Consider the following 23,535-nt stretch of genomic DNA (forward strand, 5'->3'; position numbering starts at 1 on the left):
CTGAGAATCTTCTAAGTTGCCTTTTTGACATCCTGGCTCGTCTGTCATCTGTGTAATAAGGTCTCTGCATGAAATCTGTTCTATTTTACATGCTAAGAGTGGTTGCTTTTTCCTGACACGTTTTATAGAACAGTTTTGCTTTTATTTCATAGCTTATGGAGCTTGGGATGTTGATAAAGGGAATGCTAAATTATTCATTACCTCAGTTAATGTTTAATCAGCTGGTTTGCATTTGGTAATGGCTCAAAGAAGATAAAATGAGTTGACTGCCCTCAGGGAGCTCAGCCTGGCTGGGGAGCCAGTGCTTTTCCAGAGCGCACAGGAGCTGAGAAGGAGGGATACCTACGCTGAGGTACTGCTGGGTCAACCGGGAGTCTTGCCAGGTACTAAGATCTTGCTCAAGTGGTTGAGGAGGAAGGGCGTTCCCAGCAGAAGCAGCAGTTTGTATGAAAGCATGTCACGTGCCGAGCTGCATAAGCATCTGTCGGGCTAGGGGTAGTGGAGGGAGAGGAAGCCAGCAAGGTGATGATGGGCCGAGTCACAAAAAGCACTGAAGACTCCGCCAAGCACTTGAGGTTATCCTTTCGGTGGTGGGGAGGAGGGAAGAAGGATTTTAAGCAGGGGAATTACATGAACAGATTTATCCTTTAGAAAGATCACTCTTGAATGGGTGTGGAGGAGACATTATAGGGCTGAGGGTGGAGGCAGAGACACCTGGCCAGGTGGCAGGTGCAGAATTCTTGATTGGACGGGGGATTGTTTGAATGGAGGCCTGAATTAGAGGATTTGGGAGGAGGGGAAAAAATCAAGACAGACTAAGAAAGTAGAATATGAATTACTTGATTATTTATCTTGTATGTGTTGGGAGTTGTCATTAAATGATTAAACGATTGTTGTGCTCAGAGATCAGGAAATGTTTCTTTGGTTAGGCTAAGTAAGTCTTAAAACTCGAAGACTGCTTCTCATATTGTGGTCACAACGTGTCCTTGGAGGTCTCATGATGTTTCTGGGCTGTTTATGCTGCCTTATGCGCTGGATGTATTTTAGGTTCCACACAAGTTACGGTTTCAGGACTGCTTATTTTTCAAACAAGCCGAACAAGTGATGATTCTTTTTAAAAACCATTCACTACCCCCTCACCCTGTATCCTTTTTCTGACCGTGATCTGCCCAGTCTCTCTGCTGGTCATGACATTTATTGGCTGTCTCATCTCCTGCCTCCACCTTTCATACCTTTCTTAACTTCCGATTAAGGAATTAGCTCTTCGCTTATTCAATAAATCGTTTCACAGGTACTTTTGTCTAAAGGTTTCAGAAGTCGAGCGATACAACATCCCCTGCTGATTGAGAAAAACTGTAGGTCCACTCACTCTCCAGCTCCCACATGCCAGAGCCTGTGTACAGAGTGTTCTACAAAGGTCAAAGAACACGAGGCTCACCCTCTAAGAGCTTGACATCTGAAAACAAGACTATGCAGGTAGAAACTGGCAGGAAGAAAATACTGGAAACAGAAGGGTTTGGTCTGAGACGCTGCTGCAGAGTTTTGGCCTGAAGTTAGGGTCTTGAGAGCTAACACTAATGCACTGCATTCTTTGAAGGCTTACGATGAGTGTAGCCCAGAGCCTGGGTTCTGGGGGTCTGACATCCTGGCTCTGCCACTTACTGTGTGTGCCGCCTTGGGCCGAGTTACTTAATCTCTTGTGTTTCCCTTCATTATGTGTAAGATGAGGATTGTAAGAGTATCTGCCCTAGGACCACTGAGGGGATTAAATGGCACGTGCGTGTGGTGTGCAGAGCACACCTCCTGACACAAGCTGAGTGCAGTCAGCACTTGCTGTTCATGGTTCCCAAATTCAGAGTGAGGTGTCCTAAGGCTCACCTGAGAGAGTTGTGCTTTGTGAGTTCCAAGAAGCATTGCTTTCCTTCCACACGAAAGCTGCTGGGGTTAGCCGTGAGCTCCTTTGTAGTCACTTTATGTTAATTGCAAAGAAAATTCTGTAACAGGCTTCTTCAGGACAAGTTAGTCTTTGGAGTTTTTGAGTTACCTCTTTGATCATATCATACGTGATTGGTCATCACTTCAGGGCACTTCCAGAAATAAGTCTGAAGGCCAGCAGGTGGCAGGTAACACCTTGGAGGAGAGTGAGGCATCACTGCCTCTCTGAGACCCTCCGTGGATACCCATCACCTCCCTCCTCATTTGAGTTCAACACACATTGAGCACCACTGCCTTTCAGTTCTGTATGAGGCTCCAGGGGTCCAAGGCTGAACAGACAAGTCCCGTTCTCATGAAACTTAGTTTAGTGGAAATATATGTAAACACATCTAATCCACTGTGATACAAGCACAAATGGAAGCATGTAGAAGGTCAGAGAGGTACATAGGAAGAAGCGTAAGGAACGTTGCACAGACTTGGTGACATCTCAGTAGACTGTGAGTAGGAATAGGGCAAGTCAGCAATCAGCATGGTTTACAGGAGAACTGGACCATGGGGTGGGGTTGGGTGGGGGGATATGTGATAGGAGATAAAATTGAAAATGGAGGCTGGAGCTAGACCGTGTAAAAGCTTGGCCTTTATCATGTGGACATGGGGGCCGCTGAATGATTTTAGGCAACAGAATGCCATAAGATTTGCATTTTTAGCAGGATCATCCTCACGTGGAAGATGAACTTGCAAAGGCTGTAGGATGTGCCGGCAGGTTCCTGTCCTCAGTGCACATTCATTGAGGCCAGCAACGGAGTCCTATGTCCCTCTGCATTCCTAAAGCCTAGTATTGTGTAGACACTGAAGACATTTTTTGGAATAAAGACAGCCCCAGTTGAAGTTTCCAATTCTGCATCCTCTCCTCAGAACATGCTGACCTGGACCTCCATCTGTCACAAGCAGCTTGACTAGGATCGCAATAAATTCTTTTTTCTTGGCATTCTTTTAACTGGCACTCTCTGTTTACTAGCCCTTCTGTGCAACTGTAGTGTGGTGATGATTGATGCTTATAATTCTGACCCTGAAGTGCTCCAAGCCGCCTAAATCATCCATAAAAGATGAAAGTATATTCAATATTGCTGTAATGTTTGTGTGTTTTACTGAATTCTTATTCTTTGGAAATTGATGGTTTATCAAGTGCTCGTGTACTCATGTGCATGCAGGGGCAGTGAGAGTCTGTGATCACCCACGACTCTTCACTCCCGCACAGCACCAGGCGAGGGGTGTTTATTAGCAATGCACACTCAGAAATTAGCAAGCAAAACAGACCTGGGCTCTCTTCATGCCTGGAAGGAAGAAGGTTGGCCCCAAAGGGGCAGACTGGACAGAGATGAGAGAGGAAGCAGTGGTTAGAAAACAGTGGGAGTGATGAAGCAAGAACTGGACAGACAGCCAGTCGGGCAGTTTCCAAGCACACCCATGCCGCGGCCCAGACCCGGAGGAGTGGGGTTCGGGGCCGGGACCCCAGCCTCAGGTTCTCGTGTGCCGTGACCCGGGTCAGATTTTTGGGCTTGGATTTGCCAGGCTCTTCCAACAGCTCTGTTTGTATTGCAGTAACAACTGTTCAGTAAAATGCCAAACATTAGCAAGTGAAAACGTCAATAATTAGAGCATCCTGTTCACGCCGCACACACATCTTACCGTGAAAACCATTATAACTGCAGAGCTGACGATATTATTTGGCCCAGAATGAAGAGCTCCAAATGGAAGCTGTGAGATGGCTCCATTTTGTAACCCGGTTTCCAAAACCAGGCACGTGATGATGTTATTAGGAGGGAGGTTTGCTGTTGGCTTTTTCTTTGGGGGTTGTATGTTGCAGTGAGTAGAGACACCTCTTACATTTTCTTGTACAGATTTGTTTTTAAAATCTGCGTGTTTGATCAACAAGTCCTGCCTGTGTCTGGGTGCCTGGTCCCCGCACCACAGGGATTCTATTCTATTTGTCACCCTCTAGGCAAGGGCACTTGCGGACTCTCGAGCCGGCTTTAACATTTTCTGCTCTGAGATTCCAGTGAGTCTCTTGGTCTCTCTGGGTCTTAGTTTTTTCTTTTTCTGACATATTGGAATAATACAAATTCCCTCTTTATAGGGTTGCTGTGGGGCTGAAATAAAACGGCGGATGTGAAAAAGCATAACTGGAAAGTCCTACATAGATAATAACATAGTAAATACACTAAAGAACACCATAAATAGTCTAATAAAAAGTAGAAATATGTTTCATCAGCAAGCATAATGTCCTCAAAACGTGCCCCGAAGCGGTGTGGGGAAAATGAACCATGTATTGAATTCCTGCTGTGGAGGAGGTTTGCCAGCTGTGACTTTGTCCCCTCTGCAAGGTAGACATTGAACCCCTCTGTCAGAGGTGAGGAAACTGAGGCTTCCAGCCCCACAGCTGTACATCTACACAGCGGCAGTGGGGTCTGGACCTGACTCCAGAGCTGAATGCTCTTCCTTCTCATCTCTAGTTGTCTACCTCATTCCAGCCACCTACCCACCCCCCAAAGTGCTAAGAGCTGTTTATGTCCCTTGGGACCAGAAAGTTGGCCAGCCCTTTCTTGGTCTTTTGCTCCTAAAAGCGGGACAGGGTGGGATCCAGAAGGAGCTCAGGAGCCCCAGGAGCCCTGGAGGGACGAGCAGCTTGGGGAGGTGAGGGGGCGGGGCACGCTCAGCCTCCACTTCTAGGGAATCAGCCAGGCCTGGACCGAGAGTAGGAGGCAGGAGTGCGGCACTTCCCAGCCCTTGAGGAGATGGCTGCAGTCCCGTCATTTCCAGGACTTCATTCTTTCTGTGTCACAGTGTCTCCCAACCTCACCGAGGTTGTTTGGAGAGTTGCTTCTCAAACCCTCCTCTCAGGAATCAGTGCCTCCTGTGTGTTCTGAGCGGCTCCTTGTTCTTCTAGCAGAGGCAGTGACAGTAAGTTTATTTCCTGTAGTAACCACTCTGCTGAGCTTTTCTGGGACCTTCCCTGTTAACTTTGATGTTATGTCAGGTATGGGTAGGGGGGAAGGACCCCCGATGTGGCAGTTACTAGGTGCCCAGTGGGTCCCATCACCGCACGCATCTTCTTTTTTATATAAACTAGCCCTGACTCCAGATACACTGAGTCGGCTTGTAAGCCGAGCTGCCTACACAGAACCAGAGCTGATGCCCATCGAAGGGCCAGATGGCCAGATTCGGGGAGGATGTCTGCAGGCGGAGGAGCGTTTGTTCAGAAGGTGGGTCTGAGAGGAGCCGCGTGTTCTGTCCCCCCAGGTCCTCAACAGGCGGTGTGTGGAAGCAGCCGTGATGACCGGCCTGGCCCTGGACTGCCACATCAACAGGAGGTCCTTGTTTGACCGGAAGCACTACTTCTACGCAGACCTCCCTGTGAGTATGCTCTGCCCTCCGTCCATCCATCCGTCTGTCCACCCACCCAGAGCTGGGGCTTAGCCGCGGGAGGGGGCTGAGCGCCTCTTCAGCCAGAGCTCCATCCATCCCAGCGGGAGGCCCTGCCCGGCCTGATGAAGCCAGTGCCCGGCCTGATGAAGCCAGTTTACTAGACTGGATGCCAGGGTCCTGATCGCCGGCTCTGGCGGAGCCTCGTGCTTCTGGCGGCTCGCTCCTAACTGACTGCGGAGGGGAAGCAGCCCGTGCTCTCAGGCTCAGCCCGGCTGTGGGGTTTGGTGCTAATTGTCGTTAGGACAGAAGCTACTTCCGTGGCTGATGCAGCAGTCAGTGCATCCTGTGGCTCCGGAGACAGAGCGAGAGCGTCCCTCTGTTAAGTTGGAGGTCCCAGGACCGGCTCCTCTGCAGACATTCATGTCGTCCCCAAGTACTGAGTAAGTGGGCAAGAGCAAGCAGAATCGTGAACCGGAAGCCTGGACGAACGGCAGTAATTGGCCGAGCAGTAAACCCAATATTAACCTGCTTTTTCCTTAAAATTAGAAAGGTTTTTTCTTTAAGAGGAAAGCCAGTGTGAACTAGAGCCAATTTTTCATAATACTGAACTGAACCAAAACTGTAATGTCAAGTGTGTTTCCCAAAATAATGTTTGATTTGCTCTGAGCCTCTGATAGTAAGTGTGGCCCTTCTTGAGGCTTAGGAAATCAGTAGTGATGATATTGCTTCACGTTATTCTCTCTGAACTGAAGGCAGGGGTGAGCTGTTTTCAGCAGGTGAGGGCAGGAGTAGAATTAAATAAAAAATACAGCTGGAACCTGAATTCTCCAATTGCTGCTGCTTTTTTCCTCTGGCTGCCAGCCTTGTAGTAAATTCTACTGCTTGGTAGGGTGGAGAGAATTAAACTGCATTTTTTTCATCTTTTAAGAGTGATAACGAGTTTGGTTCAGGTGGGAGACTTAGCAATATGACTAAAATGAGATGTTTTATTAACTCTGGCTTTCTGGATTTTCTTGCCCAGGTAGCTCAGATAATCTGGAGGTCATGTTGCCAAACATTACATGAGACAGACACACTTATACTAAAAGAAGATTCGTTTTTATCTAAATAACGTATTCAAATTATTCCCATTTCACCAAGCATCTGTATTTTATTTGGCAGCCCTACCCAGAGTTTAATTTTCACAGATTGAGACTTCCTGTCTCAGCACAGAGAGCAAATTGACCTAATGCAGTGGTTCTCAAAGTGTGTTCTCTAGGCCACTAGCATCAGCATCTCCTAGGAACATGTCAGACATATAAGTTCCCAGGCGCCACCCCAGATGTGCAGTCAGCAACGCTTCAGATGGAGCCAGAAGATCTTTGTTTTGACCACTCTACCGGATGATTCCAACGCAGCTGAAGTTTGAACAATGCTGGCCGGGTAGCTAGGGGCGCAGACTCTGAGTCAGATCATCTGAGTTCAGATCCTGACATTGATACTTACTAGCTCTGTGGCTTTGGGCAAGGCCCTTCACCCCTCCATGCCCTGTAGCTCCTTCCTAGGGTTGTCTTGAGGATTAAATGGTGTGAAGTACCGAGAACCGTGTCAGGGGACACTAACTGTGTCAGTGTCATTCTCTGTTCTTCCCCAGTTCTCTGTCCTGACCTGCCTTCTCTTTAGTGTGTGTTCATGCACATGTGCATTTGAAAGTAATTCTTCCTCCCCACTTAGAAGGTGGTGACGGAGCTCTGGCAACATCCATCAGTATTTTAGTACTCTGTGCTTTGCATTAGCCGGGCGTGAGTATCACAGCATTTTCTGGCTCGAGGAACAAGGGAAGTCGGGTCAGGGAGGGCAGCTGACATGACTGGTGAGCTCGAAAAGCAGGAATGAATCCAGCTTCACCGCACTAGCAACTGGTGTTAGCTGTGCTGAGAGTAGATGGCAGGATGCTTAGCCAGCACTTCCAGTAAGAGGGTCTGTCAGGAGCCCAGTAATCAGTTGCAGGGCTGAGCTAACGAGCTTAGTGGAAACAATAGGTTCTTTTCTTAGAGGCTTCAGACAGAGAGATTATTGTTATTCCCCAGAATGGTGCTCCCTAGGGAAGATAGGATCCACGTTGTTCACTGCTTCATTATCGGGGGTGTGGGTTCAGGGATGGGGAAAGGGGCGTCCAGAGAAGCCAGAAGAGGCCAGGCTAAATTACGGCCGCAGCACATAAACTGATTTGTGTCTCCTTTTCCTTTTTTCCTTTTCTGTTCTGTTGTGGTTTTAAGTAAGTCTGTAGTTTTATGACATTAAAAGGAATGATCAACTAGTTCTCAGCTTTGACCTACAGATGAGTGACTCTGGCCCACATTTGCGTGCAGGCCGGCTACCAGATTACCCAGCAGAGGCTGCCGATTGCCGTGAATGGGAGCTTGGCGTACAGCGTCTGTGTGGGGAAGAGGCGGAGTCAGATGGTCACCAGGACAGCGGGGGTCAAGCAGATCCAGCTGGAACAGGACAGCGGCAAAAGCCTCCATGACAGCCTGCGGTCCCAGACGCTCATTGATTTGAATAGAGCGGGTAGGCTTGGAGAGTCCCCATTTTCCTTCCTGCCACTTCCCTTCCCCTCCAGAGTTTGCCCAAACCAACTGAGGAGACAGGCCCCGGGGCCTGACTAATGGCGATCGGAATATCATTGTTGGTGTTGGCAGAGCTGCTTAGAGAGCCGGGCTAGGACTGTGGTTTCTATGCGCTTGCAACTAACCCACCCCTAAAACGAGACAGCGTCGCCGCCTAGTCACAGACCCAGCAGCTTGACATCTGAAGCAGACATTAAAAGAAAAGAACCAAAGTTAAAAATCCAAGAGTGAGGGGAAAGTGAAACGATTCAGGGCCTGTCAGTGCTGCAGGGTTTTCCTAAGTTTCAGCCTGATGTATCTGCGGATCAGACTGGAGAGCTCCAATCAGACTGACTCTGCCTCTCTTTGGTAGGGGTCGGCCTTCTGGAAGTGGTCCTGGAGCCTGACATGTCCTGTGGAGAAGAGGCGGCTGCAGCCGTCAGGGAGCTACAGCTGATTCTTCAGGCCCTGGGGACCAGCCAGGCGAACATGGCAGGTAGCAGCCACAGAAGCAGTGCCCGCCTCTTTCCCATCTCCCTTTCCACTCCCGGGCTCTCTCCTCACTGGAGTCTTATTCTCTGCAGCAGCTACAGTGGGGTTGTTTGCATCCTTTTCTCAGCCTTTTCTACCTCAGGGTTTTGGGGTTTTTTCTTTAGAATTTTCCTTGAATTTTTTTCTGAGCCCCTGACCAAAAATAAACACACAAACAGCGGCCCTGCAGAGGTGCTGAGCCCAAGAGTATGAGATTAGGAGTCCAGGGACTGGAGGTGTCCTCCTGGCCTCTTGCATTAGGACGTTGTGAGAATTAATAAAATAATGTGTTTGAACAGCTTCATCGTCCTCAGAAGACCCTGTGTTTATGCACAGTAGCTCTTAGTTTGTGAGTTCTGTGTGGGCAGCGCTTCACTGCTACTGGATGCTTTTCCTCTGGGTCTCTTTCCGCCTTTTATAGAATTTCCATCCAGGAAAGCTGAAGCCAGATTGTATCGACTACAAACCAAGGTTATGATTTCACAAAACTTTAACTTTGAGATAAAGTCTGAAATTCAATAGAAATATAATAGGGAATTAAACAGAAGAAACAATGTGAAAACTTGGGATCAAGGAAATTATACATTGTAAGTGTTTGCAAATTGGATACAAAGATCACAAGTTTTGGTCAAACCCAGTTTCTTCATGAGCCTTTCCTAGCGCTGCTTTGCCCACTCTTACATCCCTGAATGCCCGTCTCTCCTGTGGTTTTCCCCTATTTTCTGTTCCCAGGGTCTTTTAAAAAACGTCTGCCACTCGCAGAGCACTCCCTGACAGCGTGGAAAAAGGGTGCAGGTTCTGCATCTCCAGTGGTTAATCCATCTCTCAGTCCAGTGGTGTACTAGTCAGGGTTTTCCAGAGAAAGAACAAATAGAATGTGTGTGTGTGCACGTGCGTGTGACATGTAAAGAGATTTATTATAAGGAATTGGCTCATGTGACTGTGGAGGCTGAGGCGTCCCTGAGATCTGTAGTCATCAAGGAGCAGGAGAGTCAATAGTATAGTTCCAGCCCAGGACTGAAGGCCTGAGAATCAGGAGAGCCAAGGATGTAAGTTCCAGTCTGAGCCAGAGTCCAAGACAAGACCAGTATCCCCGATCCAAGGCAGTCAGGCAGAGACAGCAAATTCCCCCGATGCCAAAAACTCGACCTCTGTGCGCTGGGGCCAGATCGAATCTCAGAGACAGAGTTTGGGGTGAAGTAGAAAAGAATAGCTTTACTCCTTTGCCAGGCGGAGGGGAACACAGTGGACTCATGCCCTCAAAACTGTGTGTCCCAACCCAGGGGCATTTGGTGAGGAGTTTTACAGCAGTGGTTCAAGGGCTGGGTTGCTGATAAGGATCAGGGTGTGTACAGGGCCTGCATTCCTTTAATCTGGTCTCCTGATGCGCTTCTGTGGTTCTTGAGGCTATCACATCATGACCTTCTCTCTGGAATGAAGAATGCTTCATCAGGTAGTTAACATCTTCCATTTGTTGGAGGTTTTAGTTCTGTAAAGAGCTCAAAGATAGTGTTATGTGTATCCCTTGAGGGGGAACCAGGACCCTGCCCCAAGGCTGCACTGTTGTTTCTTGACTGCATCTCCCTTGTCTCCCCTCCCTTCCCTGATTAGCAACTGTATGAACCTGCCCTTTGGAACTCAGGGAAGGTCATGGAGGCTGGAATCTGTTCTCTACAAACAAGAAACAGGGACACAGAAAGGCTTCCATGTCCAGGAGCCCCGCAGGGTCCTGCTTGGCTTCACCCCCACTCTGCCTTTTGTTCTATTCTGGTTTTCAGCGGATTGAAGGAGGCTCACCCACGGTGAGCAGGCAATCTGCTTTACTCAGTATATCAATTTGAAGCTTCATCTCATTCAGGAACACCCTTACAGACAAACCCAAAATAACACTTAACCAAATATCAGAGCATCCCTTGGCCCCGTCAAGTTGACACAAAAAATTAACCACTTAACATGTCACAGAGGGTGCCACTGAGTACCATTGGTGGGGATGATTCATCTCCCTGTCGGTTTATCATACCATTTACCGACCATTTTGTCACACGTTTATTCACATGTTACAGAGGGACTTGAGAATTTGTAATGCCACATTTGTCACATAGGACATCTAATGGGCAACAAATTGTAACATCAAAGCCCTGGTACAAGTTGAATCTAGAGATGGAACTTGCCAATTTGCTCTCTTCTTTAAGCTAAAGTCAGGAAAAACACAGCCAGCCACATGAGTTTGAGTGGAGTGCTCTGTTAGAGCAAGAGAATTCTCCATTGTAGAATGGAGAATTGGCTCATGCTGTCTTTTTACCCACAGAATAGAAACGAAATATGGGCAGATTGGGTAGTTATCCATTTATGCACTGTTGCTTTAAAAAAGTTTTATTATTCCATTCTTCTTCAAAATAACTGTGATTCCTACCAAACCTATGGAATAATAAACAGGCCACCTGTTAGCTGAGAAATAGTCCCATCGGGTCCTTGCCAAGAGATAAACCATAACAGTGAGAACTCATCAGGCAGTGACAGCTGAGAGGGTTCATTAAATCTCATTTGTTGTGACACTTTTGGTTGCTTTTAAATACAAATCAGACAGCTTTGCCCCCAGCACAGCAGCAGAGTGGCTGATGTTGTCCTGAAGTGCTCTGGGTAGTGAAGGTCTGCCTGGAGTCTGCAGGTGTCCGGCTTTTGGTGCTCTCAGCACTTTATCAGCCCAGGCCCCTTTCCCATCCTTCTGTCCCACCACCATAGGCCACTGTGTCGCCATTGGAGAATGCAGCCTGGGAACCAACGGAAGGCTGCCCTGGAGAGCACCAGTGGACCCCCAGTGTGCTTTTGGAATGAAACTTAAAGTGCTCCGGGCTGTGCTTCAGTGAGTTCCTGATAGTTTTGCTAATGAGCGTAGACTAGCTCAGCTTGGGTTCCAGAAGTCACTTCCTTCTCAGGATGTTTGCCACTGTTGAGATCCTCAAAGCAGTCTGCTGAGTTGAATGTGTACCAAAGTATATAGATACGCTAAATGTTTCCAAGGTTGTAATATCTGCCGGTTTGAACATCGAGTATGTGCTCATCAGTTCACTAAGCATTTTTAAAATTAATTTATTGTCTCATTTAAACTTTATGACATTCCTGAGAGATGGGTATTACTGTGCCTACTGTACAGGTGAGGAGTTGAGGCTTCCAGAGGTTGGGTTATTTGGCCAAGGTGCACAGGAAGTGCCCGAGCCCGGGTGTGTCTGACTTCTGGACGCCTTCCTTTGTAAGCACTGTCACCCTGCTTCCTAGTGCCAGCCATGACAGTGTCTCCGCTGCTGTAGATAACAACCTTGAGGGCTTCCCTGGTGGCGCAGTGGTTAAGAACCTGCCTGCCAATGCAGGGGACAAAGGTTCAAGCCCTGGTCCGGGAAGTTCCCACATGCCGCGGAGCAACGAAGCCCGTGTGCCACAACTACTGAGCCTGCGCTCTGGAGCCAGCGTGTCACAACTACGGAAGCCCGAGTGCCTAGAGCCTGTGCTCCGCGACAAGAGAAGCCACCACAATGAGAAGCCCACGCACTGCAACGAAGAGTACCCTTGCTCGCCGCAACCAGAGATAGCACGTGTGCAGCAAGGAAGACCCAACGCAGCCAAAAATAAATTAATTAATTAAAAACAAACAACCTTGGGAGCTGGGTTAGCAGAGTATGAGTGCTGAGGACACCGCAGGCCCAGACCTGGGTTGGAATCCTATCCTACCGCCTCTAGCTATAGAAACTGGGCGAGGTATTTGACTTCTGTGAGCCTCCCTTTCCACACTGTGAAACGAGTCCCTAAATAATTGTATATGGAAAAAGGAAGAAACCAAAGAGGAGAGGAAGTCATCCAAGTCATCAAACAGTTGAGGCAGCAGGGTGGGAAGAGCAGGCGAGGACTGGCCTTGTGGAAGAAAACCTGGAATACCGTCTTGGACGTGTCAAGTGTGAATTGCCTAAAGGACGTCTAAGTGGATGTGTCATTAAAGCTCTGCTGTAGGGAAAGAACGTGGTAATGTGCATAAAACGTATCACAGGTCCTGACAAATAGCCTGTGCTCATGAAAGGTCAGGTGCTTCTATTGACAGTAGTAAGTAGAATCACCACTCATTGTGGATGAATAAACTTTGTGAAATATGTTGGATGAAATTGAGCCACATTATTTATTTTACCTTATTTTTTGTCACACCCTGTTGTTTAAGTTCTGGAGAGTATTCAGTGATCAGAATGAGACAGCTTAATAGACTTTCTCACTAAATCATCAGGCCCCTGCTGTTGACAGAAATAGTTTTCTGCCCTGATGTTATATTTCTGGTGTGTGAATGTGTTTTAAAAAAAAAAAAAATGTGACTGCACCGTATCACTGTGCTCAGTAGCACAGTTTTTTTGTTTTGCTGTTACAAATCTCTCTACTTCTAGAGGGTGGAAATTGAGCTTGATAACGTTCTGTGAAGGCCCTCCCCCAGTGTTGCAGAATGCATTGAAGCAAATGTGACTGTGAGGCTTTTGTGGACTTGAGGCAATTTACCTTAATTTGTTTAAAAGGTATTTTGTCTTCACTGGGTAAATGCCTTTTGTGAGTGTTGGATACTGTATTGGAATCCAGGCAAGGGAACTGCCTTTCAACACTGCAGGACACTAAATGAGTCCCCTCAGACATCTATGGAGTGTGGTCTTCTCTGGGAGAGACTGAAACTCATGCTTTATTCCTTTTCCAAATTAAAAGTCTAAATTGTGAAAGGTGGTTTTATTTTTAAAAGCAGGAGAGGTCCAATTCAGGGTTCTCAGGGCTCAAAAAAAGTTCTCTCCCAAGTATCGAGGTTTGGCTGGGCAGAGCTCAGCATACTTGGGAAGTTTTCCTTTGAGCTGAATGGGCCTTTCACAGGATTCAGTAGATTAGTCCTATTCAGACAGAACTTTAGAACTTGTCGGGAACCTACTGTGAGACCAGTCTGCTTACTCGTGGCTCAGGAAAATACCAAGGTATGAATTTATCGAACAATTACCATGTGCCAGAGGCAGCTCTAGGTTCTGAACAGAGCAGTGAAAAGGACATTGTTCCTGCTACCTAGAGGAAATATTGTATTCATGAGGGAGACAAATACATTAACAAATAGAACAAAGTAGTTACAGTGATAAGTGCTTTAAGGAAATAAAGAGGGTGCCGTGATAAAGAATACATTGGATGGTGAGGGCCTCTGGAGAATAACCCAAGGCCCCAGCCCCAGGGAGCTAGAGGATGAGCGTCCAGGAAAGGGCCCAGGCAAAGTCCCTGAGGTGAGGAAAACGTACAGTATATGCTTGGAGGTAACACAGGTGGCAGAAGACCACGGTAGGGAAGGCGCGAGGAGCAAGGCAGTGTGGCCTCAGGTAAGACTGAAAAGGTCTGCGAGGGCTAGATCACCAACAATGATAAGAAGTTTGGATTTCGTTCCAAGGGCAGTGGGAGGTCAGGGAAGGGCTTTTAAGCCAAGGAACAACATAGTCGGATTACCGTTTTGGAAAACCACCGCGGCTGCTCCATGGAACGTGGGTTTCAGAAGGGTATGAGTAGAAGCTGAGCCCAGTTCCGAAGCTTTGGCAGTAGTTCAGGTGGAGGATGGTGCTCTTCTGGACAGGGCTGGTGTCGGTGAGGATGGAGAGAGCAAGATGGTGGATTCGAGGTGGTTTTTAGAAATAACAGGATTTTTGTTAACAGGATAGTGTAGAAGGCAAAGAGGCCGGAAGAAGTCAAGGAGGCTTGAGGAACGAGGTGGCGGTGCCATTTGCTGACACGGGGAAGATGAGGACAAAGGTGCATGTGTTGCAGGGGCAGATCCTTTAGTTTCGGAAATTGAAATGCCTGGGCCACCTCCACGTGGAGATGAAGTAGGCGCAGAGGTCAGTGTGGATGGAGTTCAGAGTAGGGTTTTGGCTGAAGAGAGAAATTCAGGGAGTTATCAGATCTTGGATGGTGTTTAAGACCATATACATTTACAGAGAGAGTGCAGGTAAAGAAGACAGTCCTGAGTCTGGATGGGAACAAATGACACGGACATGAAAAGTGTCCAGGAGGTAGGGGCCAGCTAAGGGTGAGTAAGGTCACAGCAGCCGAGGGAGGAAGATGTTTCAGGGAGGAAGCGTTGGTTGGTAGGTCACATGCCGCCGAGGGCCGGCGTATCCAGTGAGGGGAAGACACAGCGTGTCCTGCGTCCGTGGGATTTGGCAGCCAGGGGTTGATGGTGACTTTGACAAGGCGTTTTGCAGAGAGGTAGGGACAGAAGCCAGGCTGACATGGGTGTAGGAGTAAATGGGAGGTGAGCTCACGGAGATGAGACGCCAACAAACAAGCAGTACTTGTTTGAGAGGATTTGCTGAAGAGGAAAGCAGAGCAATAACAGCAGAATGATGAAGAGAGAACTGGGTTCAAGGGAGTGGGTCTCTGGGGTTTGTTTCTAGTGAGAAATACTGCTGATTATGGAAACACATGCATAGAGGGAATGCTGAGGAAGAGAGTTAAGGAGTGCTGTGGGAGAGAGGAGAGAACTGAAGGAGTGATGTCTTTGGGAAGGCAAGAGGGGTGGGAGTTTTAAATCTGGGCTCCATTCCCAAGGGCCTTCCATCTGGTCTCAGAGAAAAGACTAATTCAGAATAGACTACAATCGTGTGCTCTACTGGTTGCATGTATTCTGATAACTCCGAGGAGCCACCAGTGGAGGCCGGCCTACTGCTGAGGGTTTCCAGAAGGAGAAGGTGGTACCACTTCTGTGGGACCTTGAAGGATGAGCTGAGGTTGAAGGAGGGACAGTAACAGGGATGACGAGGGCCTGTGGGCACCAGCGAGCAGACAGAAGCTTCCCTGATGGGAGGAGGCTTTCTCAGGGAATGAGCAGCGGGAAATGTGGGGTGCATCAGTCAAGACCAGACGAGGGCTCTTGCATACCAAGCAGAGGAGGTGGGATGACCCGGTGGGAGCCAGCTGTGCACTTGGACAAGTGCTGGGAGTGATGCAACCGTCCTGTAGCAGGATGTGGCCGGAACTGAGCTGGAGCGGGGCGGGGCTGGAGCAGGAGGGGTCACTGAGTTGAAGGTCAGGATGGGATGCGGGTGCTCAGGCAAGGATGGCAGCCGCGGGAATGGAGAGGAAGTGACAGCTCTGAGGGATGTTTGGGGGAAGGAACTGACAGGATCTAGTCAGTTAGACTACAAAGGGCCAAGAAAACAGAGCAGCAAAGGATGCCGCAGGGTTCCTAGACCAAGAGTCTGATGATATCAGGAGTCGTTGAGACTTCTTGAGATTCAAGGAAGCACATGTTGTCCTAAAGGGGCTATGGGATTTTGTAGAAATGTGAGAGGTCCATTCTGGAGACATAGAGTAATTTCTGGGCTGAAAGGCACCTTTTCCCTGCCTGTCAACGTGGGTGGCCATTGGAGCGGCAGAGTGGGAATGACAGAGACCTGTTGCAAGGGTCTCTTTTTCTTGGCATAGAATATATTTGAGCTATTTTATTATTTTAATATGCTTTTGCTATGAAACCTTGGGAAAGAAATTGCTTTCTTCAGCCCGTCGACACATTCCTCCTTGGCAGATTCTTTTTTAGTTCAAAGACTTGCCTAAGAAAAATCCAGCATTTTGTCTTCCCCTTTTGTTCTGTTTTAAATATTGTAAGTGGAATTGGAGAACAGAGAATTGAGACCTTACCTTGCAGGGTATAAAATGTGATGATTTCTTATCTTTATCTCTCTTTGGCTTGAGATTTTGCCTCCCTAGCCTCCTCAAGAGCCTCTTGGCCCTCTCCATAAACCACCTGCTTCCTTAGGGATTACTGTTCCCAAAATGGGGGGGGGGCTTGCAGGGTCAGAGAAGGTCCTCCCAGGATGGGGATGGCCCCCTCTGAGTCCCTCCCCCACAGACCGTCCCCTTCATAACAGCACTGTCTGTCTGCTGCGGCAAACCCTTACAGCAGTCAGGAACGATTCCGAGTCCTGTTTACGGAAGGAAGAGATCATTACAGTACCTGGAGGAAGGACGAGGGGAAAAGCCCAGGTTTCTGGCTCTTGCCCTTGAGCTGTAAATTCTCAAGGACCCTCTTATAAATCTCCCGGAATCACTGTTGGAAATCCACATTCCATTGGAGAGCAGTGTAGGGCTATCACATGATCATTTCTGAAGCCTTCCCCCACAACCCAGCTCTGACACTTTGAAAAACACTTCGGAATAAAACTGCAGGGTAAATCTCCATTTTTAACAGTGTTGTTTTTCTTATTTGGCATGAAAGAAATTAGATTTCCCAAGCCAGTATATCCAGAATTTCTCCTGCATTCTGCATGTGCACAAGTGCACAGAAATATATACACACACACCCCTCAGATGCCTTAGGACCATCATTTTCGCAAGTGGGCAGAAGTTAGTACTTCAGGACCAACCTTACTTCCTCTGAGGTTAGGCTGCTGTAACTAAACAGCAGCTAGAGTTAGACGTTGCTTGTACTCTCTTGCCTTGAAAAAGCCACGATTGCCTCAGAGAATTTCTAAAGTGTTGTCTTTTTTCTTTCCTTACAGAGGGCCAGTTGAGAGTGGACGCCAACATATCTGTGCATAACCCTGGGGAGCCTTTGGGCATTCGAACCGAAGTAAAGAATCTCAATAGTGCCAGGTTTTTGGCCAAAGCTATAGGTGAATGTCAGCTGTTACTCCTCATATACTTCTTTGTATCAGTTATCTGTTGCTGTGTAACAAGCATCCCCCCCCAACTTAATGGCTTACATAATAACATCTCAACTTCAGAGTTTTGTGGCTTGGGTGGTTTTTCTGCTTGTCCTGCCTTGGTTCATTCATGTGGCTGTGGGGAGCCGGCAGCTCCGCTGAGATACACGGTCCAAGATACCTCACTCACGTGTTGCAGCCTTGGTGCTGGATGTCTGCTGGGCTGCTCTACCCACGTGGGCTTGCTTCATTCACTTGCCTAGCCCAGCCCTTCTTATTTGGCGGAGGGGGCACCCCAGGAGGATGAAGGCAGATGCCTCAAGGCCTCTTGAGTCATTAGCTCTAGAACTTGCACAGCATCTCTTCCAGCACATTCCATTCAAAGCAGGTTCAAGGGGAGGGGAAATAGACTTCACCTCTATGGGAGGATCTGCAAAATCCTGTAACTCTGTTTTTCCATGTACCACATTCCTTCTGACCAGACCAAACTGTATAAAGTCGTATTTGTTCATTATAGATGGCCACGATTTGACCTAATTGGTCAGTATGTTTTTCTGCTTTTTACCGTTTTAACTAATAGATTGCTTGGGCCTGTGTAATCAGGTATTGGTCTTGTTTGTTCACATTGTGGATCTTTCAGTGTGGACAAATGTATACTAGTAGTTAAAATCGAACAGTTGAGCAAGGTCAACATCTAGGGTGGTCCATAGAAGTTGATATCTGTGAATGTGAGGGGAAGACATCTCAGAGGAATGAAAATATTCTTTAAAACCAAAGGTATCTAGAGAGGAAGAGAGGAGGGAGGAGGTGGAGGTTAAGGTGCACCCTTCAGGGTACACAGAGAACGGGACGGATGAATGTGGAGTCACAGCCAAAAGGTTTAGTAGCATCCTGGGTATTAGAAGGAACACAAAAAAGATTTTCTAATCTTGTATAAAATTTTATTATCCTGAACCTGAAATGATCAACTAGCCTCAGTGAAAACACTTTGAGTCTATAAGTTTTCAGGAAAAAAGCATTAAAATGGTCAAGGGGATGACTTACAGGAGAGGAAGGTGTTGGGGAAGGTCCCCGCGTGAAGACAGACTAACGATGGTGGACTCTTCTGCCTGTAAAAGGAGACACAGTCCACATTTCTGAGGCCATGATAGGTTTGGGTTAGGGAAAACCCTCCAGCTCAGGTTTGTGAAGGGGAAGCTTGGAATGAACAGAAAGAAAGTTCTACTTCACCTTGTAGGTGATAAGTGTTCTGGAACTCATTATTCTAAGAGGTGGTGATGGGAACCTAAAAAACAAGATTTTAGGTAGATTCATCCCTGATGACTTATGATGGAGACCCCTGCCTGATTTTGGCTGTCCCTAACCTGTTATCTTATGAAGGACCCTTTGGAGTAGTCTGAGACAGAATTCTACCTGTGGTCTAACTCAGGCTGGAAGAACCGAAGCTTTACTGTTATGGGCTTAATTCTTCAAGCCTGTAATTTTTCTACCCCATGTTTCTCCCTACATCACGCCTTTTAGCCATCCTCTTCGTGTTGCTGCTTTTTATCAGCTATGATAAGAGTTTGGATTTGGGCAAGGGCAGGTGGTACATGTTGGGCAGGGAGTTGAGGGGGGAGGGGAGGCTAAAGCTGTTTTCATAAGGAAGCTTAGCAACTGTGGCTGTGCTTTGCTTACCACTTCTGCCTTGTTGGGTGGTGAGGGAGTGTGGCATAGAGCAGTGGCTGTTCATCATTTGGGGTCATAGATCCCTCTCCATATTTTGGAGAGAGGGTCCAGAGTTTTTATTCTGGACCCTCTCTCCAAAATATGTGCCTGTGCACACATGCACGTTTGCATATAATCTCAGGAGGTACTAGAACCCCTTGAAGGCCACCCATGGATCCTGGGATAAAAACTCTTGATAAGCAGCGATCTTAGATCTGGGGTCATTCTGCCTAGATATTGGTCCTAGCCCTGCTTCTGCCATGTTTTGTAGCCTGTACTGGGTTACGCAATCTCTCTGAGTCTGGGTTTTCTCAAAAAGTGAAGAAGCAGAGTTTCCTAAAAGGCCCTTTCTAGCATGATTATTCTATGACGGCAGCAAGAATAAAATATAGCATCTGTGGGAAGAATTATAAACAACTCCCTTGATTAGTTTTTGACATAAAGATTGAAAAAGATGTCTAATTATTGCTAAACTGGATGAAAGGGATCAAAATATGATACTAAACTATTATTTTTAGACTATGAAATTCAGAGGCAAATCAATGAACTCGAGAATGGAGGTAAAATCCTGAATGAAACTCGCTCGTTCGATTACAAGCTGGGGTGAGTTTGCATGACAGCATCTTGAATACAGGTAGGTGGGGCTCCAGTCTGGGCTCACCACAGACCAGCCATGTCACCTTGGAGAAGGTACTTAGCTTCTCTGCACTTTGGTTTCCTCATTAGTAAAATTAGGAAAATACAGTACCCTACAGGGTTGTGATATGCCCTCTAGGGCTGGTAAGAGGTTTCACCTGACTGCCATCAGACTTGCTGAGTCTTAAGTCCTGGCACTTCCCTGGCATCCAGCTTACCTCCTTTGTTCCAAGAATTTTTACTTCCTTAAATTCTATCAGACCTAAGTTCTGCCAATTTAAGCTAGAAGTGGAAGAAAGCTTAGAACTGGTTGTAGCGGTGTCTTTTTCTGTTTAGATGTCTTTGAGTCTAACTTTCTGACTCTGAATTTTGAGGATTTTATACACTTAACAGAAGACTGGGGAAAAAAGCTCAAGAGCCTAGAGTTTGAGCTGGTTAAATGTTGGAAACGTTGAAGCAATTTCTTTTCTGTTCTTTTTCTTTAATTATCATGCTAAACATTTGTTTTTCTTTAATATTACTTCTGCAATGTATTCATGAAAGTGTCTCCCAAGGAAGGCTGAGGAGCTTGAATCCCCTGGGTTCCCTATTGGTAGGGGAACCCCTGTCTGCATCTACACTAGCTGACGCTGCATGCAGCATTTTTAAAATGTTTTCTCATTTAACTGTCACAGGTGCACCGTGCCGATGAGAGACAAAGAAGGAAAACAAGACTACAGGTGGTTACTCCTCTTGTCAAAACACCATTCTGTATTTGGGTCATATTCCAGATCCACTTACAGACCAACATAATGATCCTAGATTGCTTTTAGGAACCACTTTTCCTTGTTGTTGTCGCATAATGGAAAATCTAGGCTTCCTGTTTTACGTGTACACTGAGAGGAAGAGTATTTTCTTGATTTGGTAGCCTTGGAGTACCTTATTTGACAGGATTCAACAGCTGGAAAACACTTGTTCACTCACCTCTGTGTCAGAGTTTTCATAATTGAGCTAAGAGGATGGCAGTTGTGGGGTGGGGCCTAGGCTGTTCTTATTCTCATGTTCGGTAATTAATGCAGTAACACTGAAGTTCTGTGAGAAGGTAGAAAAAAGAGATGTATATGTTAATGGCAGTTCCCTTCAAACCTCAGGTGATGCTGTTTAACACGTTAGGCCTCATTTGAGATCCAGAAATAAAGCAAATAATAAGAATAGCTTCCAATAAATTGAGACTTTTGTTTCTTCCCAGTTTAGCAGACTGCAAAAATTAAAGATGTAAGCAACAAAGTGGTGGGGGTTGGCACTTTCCTTTGCGAAGTGCGGGAAGAGGTAAGAGTAGCCATTGCTGTCAATGAGGAACAGATGTAGCATCGAGATTTAGGAAAGACAAAGCTCACAAACCCTTAGAATGCATGTCACCTCAAGGACTCCTCTTGTGTGTCTGTCAAAGTCACCATTGTTCTAATTATAGTGATCCCTCTAGGTTCAGTCTGTTCTTCCTAAGAACTTCTTTGTTTTCCATTGTCGCCCCTACTCTGTTTATGCTGCTTTCTCACTGAGCGTGGAGTTGGCTTTTAGCACAGCCAGTGGCTTCAGCTCTGTCTCTCAGGTTAACAGATGGGATTCAGGAAGCCTCCCTTTGGTTTCCTCTTGCCTTCAGAAGTCAGACTAATTCATAGCACAGATTTGGCATTGAGGTGATGGGTTGCTTGCCCTTCTGAGCTATTACCTTGGAGCCACCATTCTGCATTACCCTGCTTTTCATAAGCCCTTTGACAAATATGGGCAGAGAGAAAACGTTAGAATAGAACAGAGGGAAGGACATCTTTATTTCACAAGAGTATATGCAGTGGTGCGGCTTCCACATTTTTTAAAAAATTAGTTGACTTTTTTAGAGCAGTTTTAGGTTTACAGCAGAACTCAGTGGAGATTACAGAGTTCCCATATACTCCTTGGTATGTGTCGTATCCCCCCGCCCCCTGCCCCCACACACACACAGGTTCCTCTGATAACATCTTGCATTAGTGTGTAGTGTGGTACCTTGGTTAAAATTAATGAACCAATATTGATACCTTATTATTAAGTAAAGTCCATAGTTTACATAAGGGTTTGTGCTTTATGTTGTCCATTCTGTGGGTTTTGACAGATGTATAATGACATGTAGCCACCATTACAGTGTCATACAGAATAGTTTCACTGCCCTAAAAATCCCTTATACTCCCTTTATTCATTCCTCCTTCTCCCCTAGCTTCTACATTTTATTTAGGCAAAATCCATTTATTTCTTGCACTTCTCAAGAAACAAAGTTTTCTTTTTCTTTGACTTTTCATTTGTTACACAAATACTGCTAAAAATATTTTAAAATTTATAGTCTTTCTTCCTAAAAAGTAAATTGTTCTCATTTGGTCCTATGTTTTCCAGCCTATGTCTTTATGAATATATACTTTATCCACAATTACAAACCACAGTGTGGCATCAACATGGTGCTGTGCCTTTTTCACTTAATGCTCGTTTAAGCATAGAGAGTGGTGGATTTGGTCATTTTGACCTTACACTTGTACAAGGACTAGTTCCTGGAAAACTAGGAGACTTGATATTATGGGATGTTGGAAAATATTTGCAAGTAACATGGCATCCAGACACACACTTTCATACTGACGATAGGTTTGTTTCTTCCCGCTAAACCGAATACTCAGTCATGCCATCTCCTCTGTGTGCCAGGTTAATGCCGGAGCCCAACCTGCCCCCGCTGCTGCTCTACGACTCGGGGTCCCTGCCCCCTGGCACAGACCCGCAGCAGGTGATCAACATCGACCAGCTCCGGGAGCAGCTTCCCGAGCTGCCCCGCGTGACCCGGGAGAAGCTCGTGCAACAGTATGGGATGCTGCCAGAGCACAGCTTTGCCTTGCTGGTGGGTACTGATCAGAGGCTGCGATCAGCCCAGCAGGGGCGTGGGATGCTCCTCAGGGGGCTCTAGGTGCAGTGGCCCATGCCTTCAGCTGTACCGTAGAACCAGGCGTGCTAACCTTCCTCACCAGCCTTTTTGGTAAATGCTCCTCCGAAAACCAGAAGATGAGGCAGGATCTCGTGTCAGTCATTCCTTGTGTGTAGACACGAAGAGCTGCTCACAGCGGCCGTGGAGGCTTCTTGAAGACAGTCCAAATGTTATGGATGAGTGTTCTCCCTTGCGTCTGCAGGACAAAAGGAAATCAATATATAGGCTTTCTAGATGTCTGGCAATTGGACATGACAGAGTCTGGCAGGAAGTGGGGTTCTCAGAAAGCCAGCCAGTTGTTTTACCAGTTGTAGAAGAAACATTTATTCCACATGAAATGCTGAAAACTCTGACTAAAAGTATTGGTCCTTAGAGGATGCATCTGAAGGGGCTGTTAAGAATCTGACACCATGGAGATGTGCTCAGGGATTTTCCATCCTTTCCAGGGCTGTTGGGCTTTGCAGTTTCCTTTGTCACGGCAACATTAAAGTGACACAGCGTCTGTGAGAGTGGCATTTCGTCACAGCTTGTCTGTCAGGGAGGATGAGGAAAGTTTCTCTGCTGCATCTCTCGGGGATGAGGTGTCTGCCACACTCATCGTGTGGAGCGCAGAATCCCTGGAAACTCTGGGCTTTGCATTGTAATTGACTGATAATAACTGTGTAGGGATGTTAGAATATTCATATTCGTATACATATGTATATACTTCAATAACAAAACTTGGCCATTTCTGGTACAAGGTAGGCGAGCGAATGCTTGTTGAATGAATGAGTCTCTCTTTATCATCCATTGATCAGCTCATTTGAAAAGTATCCAGAGTATACAAAACTCAGTTCTGTTAGGTCGACCTTGGAAAAACACGCGAATCCTAACAGGCTTTCCGGCTAATAGGTGTTCTGTGCGAGATGCACATGAACCCTCTTTCACCACCAGGGATTAGACATGATGGGTTATTTTCTCTTGCTTTAGGCAGAGTTGCCACCTCCCATGGGCTGCTGTTGTATCTTATTCACACCTCTGAGGTGATTATGTCACTGTATTTTAATTCTTT

The 23,535-nt window shown here is 46.7% G+C and overlaps 1 protein-coding gene across 2 annotated transcripts in view; it reads left to right on the forward strand.

Moving 5' to 3' along the window:
• The window catches only part of GATB (glutamyl-tRNA amidotransferase subunit B), a 75,645-nt gene that overhangs the window by 25,809 nt on the left and 26,301 nt on the right, over nt 1–23,535 (forward strand). The window contains exons 3-9 of one of the 2 annotated variants that reach the window (XM_082838673.1): nt 5,236–5,349; nt 7,713–7,911; nt 8,323–8,445; nt 17,024–17,137; nt 19,393–19,477; nt 20,185–20,229; nt 22,211–22,400. In XM_082838673.1, the coding sequence (XP_082694799.1) occupies nt 5,236–5,349; nt 7,713–7,911; nt 8,323–8,445; nt 17,024–17,137; nt 19,393–19,477; nt 20,185–20,229; nt 22,211–22,400 (870 nt within the window). The remainder of the gene's footprint in view (nt 1–5,235; nt 5,350–7,712; nt 7,912–8,322; nt 8,446–17,023; nt 17,138–19,392; nt 19,478–20,184; nt 20,230–22,210; nt 22,401–23,535) is intronic. The other variant, XM_082838674.1, reaches the window with a different exon arrangement.

Source organism: Leucopleurus acutus, assembly GCF_964270905.1.
Source record: "Leucopleurus acutus genome assembly, chromosome: 4".
Taxonomy (NCBI): Eukaryota; Metazoa; Chordata; class Mammalia; order Artiodactyla; family Delphinidae; genus Leucopleurus; species Leucopleurus acutus.